This window comes from Hemicordylus capensis, chromosome 2 (genome assembly GCF_027244095.1).
Source record: "Hemicordylus capensis ecotype Gifberg chromosome 2, rHemCap1.1.pri, whole genome shotgun sequence".
Lineage (NCBI taxonomy): Eukaryota > Metazoa > Chordata > Lepidosauria > Squamata > Cordylidae > Hemicordylus > Hemicordylus capensis.
The window spans coordinates 419,383,574-419,393,540 of record NC_069658.1 but is presented as its reverse complement, the minus strand read 5'-3'; the positions used below and the strand labels follow the sequence as shown (position 1 = coordinate 419,393,540).

At 42.6% G+C, this 9,967-nt stretch overlaps 1 protein-coding gene across 1 annotated transcript in view; it reads left to right on the top strand.

The window, feature by feature from the left end:
• Positions 1-9,967, top strand: part of TOM1L1 (target of myb1 like 1 membrane trafficking protein) — a 68,005-nt gene that overhangs the window by 28,719 nt on the left and 29,319 nt on the right. Inside the window, exon 4 of the mRNA XM_053288571.1 lies at positions 7,320-7,469. Coding sequence (XP_053144546.1) covers positions 7,320-7,469 — 150 coding nt within the window. The remainder of the gene's footprint in view (positions 1-7,319; positions 7,470-9,967) is intronic.

Sequence of the window (9,967 nt, the reverse complement as noted above, 5' to 3'; positions counted from 1 at the left end):
GGGTGGGAGGTACTGCTTTGCAGTGGTTCAGCTCCTACCTCTCGGGCAGGTTCCAGATGGTGTCCCTTGGAGACTGCTGTTCTTCAAAATCTGAACTTTTGTATGGTGTCCCTCAGGGCTCTGTAATGTCTCCAATGTTGTTTACATCTACATGAAACCGCTGGGAGAGATCATCAGGAGATTTGGTGCAGGGTGCTATCAGTATGCTGATGACACCCAAATCTATTTCTCCATGTCAGCATCATCAGGAGAGGGCATAACCTCCCTAAATGCCTGCCTGGAGTCGGTAATGGGCTGGGTGAGGGATAACAAACTGAGACTGAATCCGGCTAAGACAGAGGTACTCATTGTGCGGGGTTGGAACTCAAGAGACAATTTTGATCTGCCTGTTCTGGATGGGGTCACACGTCCCCAGAAGGAACAGGTACGCAGTCTAGGGGTGCTTCTGGATCCAAGTCTCTCCTTGGTGTCTCAGGTTGAGACAGTGGCCAGAAGTGCCTTCTATCGGCTTCGGCTGATACGCCAGCTACGTCCGTTTCTTGAGTTAGACGACCTCAAAACAGCGGTACATCTGCTGGTAACCTCCAGACTGGATTACTGCAATGCGCTCTATGTGGGGCTGCCCTTGTACGTAGTCCGGAAACTACAGCTGGTCCAGAATGCGACAGCCAGGCTGGTCTCTGGGTCATCTCGGAGAGACCATATAACTCCTGTATTGAAGGAGTTACACTGGCTGCCAATATGTTTCTGGGCAAAATACAAGGTGTTGGTCATAACCTATAAAGCCCTAAACAGCTTGGGCCCTGAGTTTTTAAGAGAACATCTTCTTCGTTATGAACAACACCGCCCATTGAGATCATCAAGAGAGGTCTGTCTGCATTTGCTACCAGCTCGTCTGGTGGCTACTCAGAAACTGGCCTTCTCCATTGCTGCCCTGAGGCTCTGGAATGCGCTCCCTAGTGAAATAAGAGCCTCCCCATCTCTGACATCTTTTTAAAAGTCTCTAAAGACGCATTTCTTCACCCAGACTTTTAATTGATATTGTTTTTATTGTTTTAATGTTGTTTGTAGAATATTGTTTTAAAATTTTAAATTGTGTTTTAAATTTCTTGCGTTTACATTTTTTGTTTTTAATTAATGTTTTACTTCTAATCTTGTTGTAAACCGCCCAGAGATGTAAGATTTGGGCGGTGTAAAAATATGATAGATAGACAGATAGATAGATAGAGTGGATGAAGTGAATTCTGCCTTACTGGCAGTGCTGATAGATGCCCCCTTTTCTTTCCCCCCTCTTTGTTCCTCTGTCACACCTGTGCAGGTGGCAAAAGCATCAGTGCTAGAAGCACTGTAGCTATTTCCAGTGACTGGCTTTTGCCAGCACCCCTTTTTTCCAAAATCCCAAATGCATAGGGAATGCCAGGTCACTTTATTCTCTCTGTGTCTGGGGTTAAAGTTAACCAATGGAAGCCAGCCACTGGGAATACCCACAGTGCTTTTAAAATTGATGCCATTGCCACCTGTACAAGTGTATTATGAAGCAGTAAAATAGGGAGGGGGAGATGATCTGCCACCACCAGTAATGCCCCCCACCGCAACATTCGCAAATTCTCCTCTTCATCAAAATCCACTGAAATTTACCCTGCCCTCCTGAAAAGTTATGACTTGATGACGGTGATCTGGGTGTGGGGGGAAGTCAATTCTAGGTTTCAGACAGAGATTCTTTCCTAGCCCTATATGGGGGTGCTAGGTATTGAATCTTCTTCATGGAAAGCAGGGGCTCCACCACTGAGCCAAAGGTCCTCCATGATACAAATAATAATAGCATTGAAGGCTACTAGATAAAATTCCTATAATCATTTATAGGAATAAAAATGTCCTTGAAGCCCTTCAATAAAGCCTGAAGGAAACTACCTGGTAGGCCATCCTGATGTGCTGACATCAGTGGCTTCTGATGAAGGAAAGCACTGGTGTTTTTGAAGAGACTTTCATGTTTTTGAAGGAAGTCTTTCCCTCTCAGATTTGTAATATACTGGATGCTGTTTTATTTTTACTAATAATGTTTTCTGAACAGTGAATTGTACATGCACACACTATTCTGAATTAAGCATTTCTATGGATTTGACACTGGATATAGTCTATGTCTGGTATCTGGAGAACACCTTGCAGAAGGCACTTTTACTTGTTCAAGAAGAGCATCTTCTTTTTGCTATTTCTTCCCCTCCAGCTGCAGCTCCATACTTCCTGTGTTTCTGAGGCATCCTCAACCACCATTGTGATCTTCTGAGAGGACTAAGCAAGAAAGACCCACTACATGAACAGAACTCTTGCTTCTGTTCCTACGAAATAAAGTTTATTTGTTAATATTTCACAACACATTTTGATATGGCTGTTTAAATATCAGTTTTTAAAATTGCAGTGTAATTCTAGACAAACCCAGTGAGCTTATAAATATATGTTGATGCATTTGTCTAGAGCTATGATGCGATTTTAAAAGCTGATATGTCTGTGTGGAACTCTTGAGCGTAGGATTATGTGTTGTGTTTTTTTTATGGACAAGTCTGCAGATACATTTTGCGTTCCTTTTTAATTAGAGCTTTAAAGGTTTTTTTGAAAAATAACATTGTTGAATTCATTGCATAAGAAATGTTATGTAATGTGATCATTTTATAGATAAGTTATTATATTAATAGATGCTGGCAGGCATCCAGACTAACACTGCGCTGGTGCAGCTGTCACATGAGAAGGGGGAGGCAATTTTTGACTGTCTCTGCTTTCCTCTGATGCCCACTGTGCTGCCTGAAAATATGTTCCTGAGGGCTATGTCGCCCTCAGGGACATATTTTCAGGAGGTCCTCACAGGACCAACCCACATGTGTACAGCATTTGGGTACCTTACAGTCCCTTAAGTTAACATCTCCTGTCTGCTACACGTGGCTTTCCTGCGCCTCACAGGGATGCCATTTTGCCCCTCTGTGGCAGGACTTGTGTGTCTTTAATAATGGGTGGCAAGCAGCAATTTGTCAGGTGAAGCTTTCCCCATTGTTGCATCTAAGCTGTTTTAAGATCTCAAAGGTTTATATCTCTAGCTTTTCCTGCAGTGCCAGATACTTTATTTTTCTGTTTCCTCGTGTCCATTAAAGATCTTTAAAAGATTTTTATGAATAAATTGCTTTATTACAATCATAGATCAGACATAAACACAAAGAATGATAAAACACTCAGATAAGAAATCTATCATACAATACACCAATAAAGTAAATGTTTTTATGGTAAGATCTAAAGGGTAGAAATTAATTGTTGGCAGATCTTAACAGCAGCCACACAAAATTTAGCAACCTTGCGAGTAATAGACAATTTATTGTCTGCAAGGAGAAATGTGACGTAAAATTCATCAGGCCAGAGTAATGTAATAACAAAGAAGTAATAAGACTATGTCTACTGTCATAAAAAGGAGCAATCACCCGAACCACAAAAAAGATTTTTTAAAAATATATCTTTAAGAAGATCTGTGTGGTAGCTACCCACACACTGAGCTGTTTTAAAAGCAATTAGCACAGGACACAGGGTAGAAATATTTGCTGTACAAGGGAGTTTTTTAAATAATTATGCTTATGTGCCCACATTTTGAATAAGGTCCTGTTCTACAGTTTACTATACCTGTTGGGCGGTCCTGCCCTGATAGTAACAATACAGAAAGTGTAGACTAGTTTTCAGTAGATTTATAACACGTCATACTACTGATCTGCTTGTCCCTGTAATTAGTATCCCATCCCAAGTATCTCTGCAGGCAACCAGGCAACTTGCTAACTGTTGAAAGGGTGTGTGTTTTTTGTGTGTGTGTTTGGGAGTTAGGTGAGGTGAGGGAACCAGAAACACAACCGGCATTTATATCTCACTTGAGTTTAGAACAAGTTGAAGGTTTAAGACTAGCTCAGAACTAGTTGGAAGTCCTAATTGCAACATAAATCTATAATCAAAATAATTGCTAGTAGGGAAGTAACTTCCAGTTATTCTTAACAAAAACCTCCAATTCAGACTCTCCTTCTGACTACTTTTTACACCTCACTGAAGTTGATAAGACAGCTGCACTGCTGTAATTGGGTGTGAGATCTGGCCCATTAACAGCAGCACTTCCACTCAAAAGAGTCACTGTTTCTCTCCTTCCTCTCCCCACCCCCAGAAGGAAAGTGCATACTTAATTCCTTTATGCAATCTGCAGAAAATGCTTTAAACTTGCAAAATCTTTTTGGAGCACTCTCTATAGGCAAAGAGGCTAGCTGCTGCTCAGCATTTCTTTCATGCATGCTGGTTTTTGAAAAGAGCACCATTGAAGCCAAGACTTTTTGGCAAGGGTGTCCTGCTTGGTTTTCACATGCCAGCCAGCTTCCTTTTTTTGGTCTTTGTCTTGGGGAGATTCTATAGCCTGTGTGTCTCTTAGATATATTTTCTTGCTGTCAGTGAACCTTTCTTCTCCTAAGATCCTGGATACACTGAAGAAAACCAGCAATTCTCAGTCCTGAGCAAGCAAAATGGCGTGTTCTTTAAATAGGTCTTAAAATGCTATTGCACAAGCAAGCCTAAGTGGTAAAAGCAGACATAATTCTCCATCCAGCTCAGCCGTCTGCTACAGTGAATTCACTTGGAATGTTTTTTTGGCAGCAGTGTGTCTTTCTTGCCTATGCATAACAGGGGATATTTCTCCTAGTCGTAAAGAATTGCTACAACTGAATAACCAGAAATATCACTACTAGTTGAACTGTTAAATTCAGCGCACTCTCTCTCTGTGTTTTCTATATAGGACACTATTAACAATAGGGGACATACAGTGCAATGTTACCCATGTAGGGAAATGTAACATTTGTGCAGCTTCCCCGGCACACAAAAATTGTGCAAACATAGTTGTGTGACAGTGCAGCCATTATAATAGCTGCAGTGTCACACAACTCTATTTTGCACAATTTGTGCACTCTGCAACTGCACAAAGGTTTACGTTCTACTGTTGGCATTGCATAGTATGTCAGCCAAAACATAAAAACTAAATACTACACTAGTTTAAGGATAGCAAGCAAGGCTTTGCGGAGCCAGTGTATGATAACAAACACTGCTTGCAAAAGGCTTACCTGTTATAACTATACTTTGATTATCTTCTGATGTTACATATTGTTGCTATATATACATCCTTCATAAAAGGTGTTGATGAAATTAACAGTTCTGACTTGTAATATGTCATTGGACCAGTCTTTCAAAGACGGGAAGCATATTATCACCAGTAGCCTGGACTGTTTCCTTATTGCAGAATTCAAATCCCACCGTGTCATCATTTGGGCTTAAAGCTAAACTGTTTCTCCTCAGTAATGCTACTGCTGTTTACTTGAATTCAACATAATGTAATTTTATTTTCCCAGGCATTTAGAAACAATGGTTTTAGTGTTGTTTGGCTGTGCTAAAAAACTTTCTTCTGCATTGCACATTTTAAAAATAGAAAAATGGCTTTAAAATCTCTTAACCAAAATGTGTTGCTGAAAGCTTGCAACTCCTTCATTCCCCTTTCTGAAATGTATAAAATATATATTGGTGGTCTGCTTTTAAAGGGATTATCTTCTGCTATTTCTTTTGGGTTCACGTCCTCAGTACTGGGGTGTGTGTGTGTGTGTGTGTCTTTGTTGCATTTAGCTACAGTATGGTTTAAGATGAAGACATCTGGGAAAAATAAATGAAGTATGTTAAAAACATATGAGGAAAATTAGGCCGTGGCCTGATTAGTGCTAACCAGAAACCACCAGCAATGCTGATTCAGTGCTTGTGGTACAGTCCATTCCAATTAGGAAATGTCTGTCTCTCAGGGAGTAGCTATGCTGGTAGCTTATTTCATTATATGTTTTAATTGAATGTTCCTAATAAAGAATGAACTCCAGTTCAACGCACATGTCCCCATGAGGAAAAAATCATAGGTATCTTAGAAGTTCGACAATTGTTTCTTGGCTCTAGCTCAATAAATAACTCCAACTGATGCATTGGAATCCATCTATTAAAAATACCAGTGACACTAGAGGGCCTTTAAATGTTGCTCTGAGTGGCCCCATGTGGCTGGGGTAACATTTAAATGACCCAGCTATGTGGGGTGAGGACTGCAACTCCCATAATCCCTGTCTATTGGCCACTGTGGCTGGGGATTATGGGAGTTGTAGTCCAAAACCAGCTGGGGCGGCCTAAGTTGAGTAGGCCTGCTCTCGGTGGAAGAGAATTGTTTCCATGTGGCTAAGGCAAAGTTTTCCAACCTCTTTTAAAAACAAGTGCATCCTTTCCATCTCAAACCTTCAGCTCAGGAGGTATCCCAGATAAGCAGCCAAGTATTGTGACCCCAGAGGTAAATCTTGGCAAAGTTTTTTTCTTTTGGCAAGATTTCCTTCCAGTGGCTGTTGCTGGTATTTGGTTTATGTTTCTTTTTAGATTGTGAGCCCCGTGGGGACAGGGACTCAGTACATCTTATTTATGTATTGTTTGTTTTTCTATGTAAACCGCTTTGAGGACTTTTATTGAAGAGCGGTATATAAGAAGTAGTCGTACGAGTAGTAGTAGTAGTAGTAGTAGTAAAGTTGGTGGGAGAGAAAATACAGGCTAAGTGAATCTGCATGCTACACCATTGGTTCCCTCTCTAGCAGGGGAGGGGGAACGAGCGTCAGGCAACATCCTCCTCCTCTCCATGTGACTAGTTAGCCAGGTGCTCAGGCTCAGCCCACCCCTCCCTCAACTTGACTGACAGGCTCAGCAGTGAGGGCAGTGCAGACACTGAGCATCAGCCAGCATTTCCATCACAGCCGAGCCTGTCAGTCCAGTTGACTTGAGGAAGGGGTGGGCTGAGCCTGAGCACCTAGCCAGCCAGTCACATGGAGAGGAGGAGGAGGGAGGGATGTTGCCTGACACTCATCCCCCTCCCCTCCTGGAGAGGGAGCCAGTGGTACAGCATGCAAGTGAGTCAGAGACATGCAAGTGAGTGGGAGGGCTCTGTGTACCCCCTACAAGGCTTCAGAGTACCCCTGGTTGAAAACGCTTGAGCTGGGGCAATATTTAAAGGGCCCCTGGAAGAATCTTCAGCTGAACGCAGAATGAAGAGAAACCTGGAAGAACAGCTGGGAGCAGGGTGCAATTGTGATGGGGCAGCTGAGAAAAGTTGTGTGGCAGTGGCAGTTGAGGGGGCAGAAGCAGGAGAGGTTCTGTGGGCTTCATGCAATGTGATTGTGGAAGAATAAGGACTACAGGAAAGTGCTCAGAGTGTTGGTGCAGAACAGCTTTGTAACAGAGACACTGTCTCCCTACAGCTCCTCGAGATGTGTGTTCAGAACTGCGGCCCAAGCTTCCAGTCTCTGGTTGTGAAAAGAGATTTCTGCAAAAATAGGCTAGTAAAACTGCTGAATCCAAGGTTCAACCTGCCGGTCGATATGCAGGAGAAAATCTTGACCTTTATCATGGTAAGCCTTTTTATTTTTTTTAATCCCTCTGGTTTTGCATAAAGCTAGTGTATCAGTGCAGTCAATATTTAATAACTGCCATGGTGCATGGGAGGGGGTTTGTGAACTCCTTCAGCTGGTTTGCCTTTTGTTCTCTTCTGCTAAGTTCCATATGAAGAGCAGCAAGAACTGGACTTTTGGGGAGCAGCAGGGAAGAGCTGTCGGTTTTGCTTTGATGCTACCAACTTGAGCTAGAAATATCAGACCTCGGGCTTGGTGGGATAGTCTGAGACTACTGGCATCCCACTGCGGCTGCCTCAGAAGCATGGCCTGTGCATGCTGAGCACCCACTTGAATGTGGGGTCTTGGACTGCCCTTGCAAGGTAGTCTCATGCCCCCCCCCCCACTATACATTATTTGCAGAGTCTCTGCAGGGTGTATTCCCCAGCATGACTTTCTACCACATTTACTGAAGATGGTATTTGCTTTTATCCCATTCTGTAAAGGAGTAACTGTGTTAGATCTTCAACTTAGTACCTGTTTCACTGGGTTTGTAACACCCCACGGTAGCAAAGGTTTGGTATAGATATTCACTGTGGGGAGTACCCACTCCCGTCACATCTTACCCAGTGGTATAGGCTGCTTACAGTTGTTTTTGTTGCTGCTATTTTTTGAATTGAATTGAATTGATTTGATTTATATACCACCCTTCCCAAAATGGCTCAGGGTGGTTTACATCAAAATAACAGTTTTGATGTAAAGTTGCAGGGCGAGAGAAGACAAACGAGGTTGGTTTATTTTCCTTACTGCCCGGATTGCTTCTTGATGTGACCTGCCTCCTGGGCCTTCTTCTTTGCAAACTCTTGGAGTCTTGATGGGTCGTTTTACTGTCATCCCCAGAACTGTTAGGCTTGAACAAGTCTGCATTGTTAGTGAACAAGTTTGCATTGTTAGTTTAAAGACGCTTCCCAGTTTCCACTCTGCTTGTTTAAACATGGAACTGTCTTGGAATACATGTGAATGCATTCTTTGATTTGTGCAATAGTTTTTGAAGTGACCGACATCCTGACTAATGCTGAGAGTGTGCAGCAAAGGCAGTGTGTGCGCAGTATTCTGCCTTCCAGACTAAAGCTGCAACAATGATCACCTATGAGCATGGCAGTTTTCCCCTATCTCCCTTTCTCCTTCATGTGCATCACACTGCCCTCAGAGACATATACTGTATTTTCTGAATCCAAGACTGAATCCAAGACTTCTTTCAGGTTTTGGTTCTAGAAATTTGGGGAGGGGGGTTGTCTCAGGTGCAGAATCCTCTACCTTTCCATTAAATACAGATGTAATCTGTATTTAAGGTGTATTTTTTACGAGGGCCATATTAAATTCAGAGTCACCTTCTATTTGGGCAAATACGGTGTTTTCAAGTGTCACCGAATACTTGAGAAGAAAAGGAGAGATCAGTGAAAATACTGCCCCCATGTGCTGCAGTTTTAGTCTGGCAGTGCGTTGAACGTGTGATTCCTTTGCTGCATGCTCATGTTAGGATGTAGGCCAGTGATTGATTTATCTACCTAGTTATTTATGTATTTGCATGCTGGAATGGTCTTATGAAAGTGCCTGCATGTGATAAAATCAATATTTAACATATCTTGGAGAGGGTTACCCAACTAGCATTTTTCACCACGTCCTCTTTCACTGCTTTGCCACGTATGGGAACTTCCACAAGATTGCCACATGAGAAATGCTGGTTTTGTAACATTACAGAAGAACATAAGAGGAGCCCTGCTGGGTCAGACAAGACTCCATCTAGTTCGACATCCTGCTTTCAGCAGTGGGCATTCAAATGCTTCCAAGATGTCCTCAAGCAGAGATTGGGGTAATAACCCTCCCCAGTTTGCCTCCAGCAACTGACATTCAGATGCACATTGCCTCTGAACATGGAGGTTCATTTTAGCTATCATGGTTCACCCTGCATTAATTTGTAGGATCTTCGTTTTAAAGCCATTTGAATCAGTGGCCATCAGCACATCTTGGAACAGTAAACTCCTTCACACATTACATGAAGAAGTACTTTCTTTCGTCTGTCATAAATCTACTGCCAATCAAATCGCATGGGGGGAGTCTATAATGATGGTGGCAGAAAAAGATCTCCCTACACACCATGCATAATTGTGTGGTATGGGCTCTCATTCATATCCTCTTTCATCATAACTTTTCTAAACTAAGGAGCCCCGGGTGCTTTTGCTTTCTTTTCAGGAAAAGTCCACTATCTCCTTGATTATTTTGGTTATCTTCCCCTCCCCACGCACACACGTGTGTGTGTGTGTGTGTGTGTGTGTGTGTGTGTGTGTGTGTATGCGAACACACACCCCTTTCCCAAGATGTGTTGGAGTATCAGAAGGCTTCTACTATGGTAACTCAGCTATGGTGATTGTGTGCAGGGAGGACAAATGTAGCCAATTTCTCCTTTCCCTGGAATGCCCAGTGCCACCTGAAATATGCCCCAGAGGGGCACGTAGCCC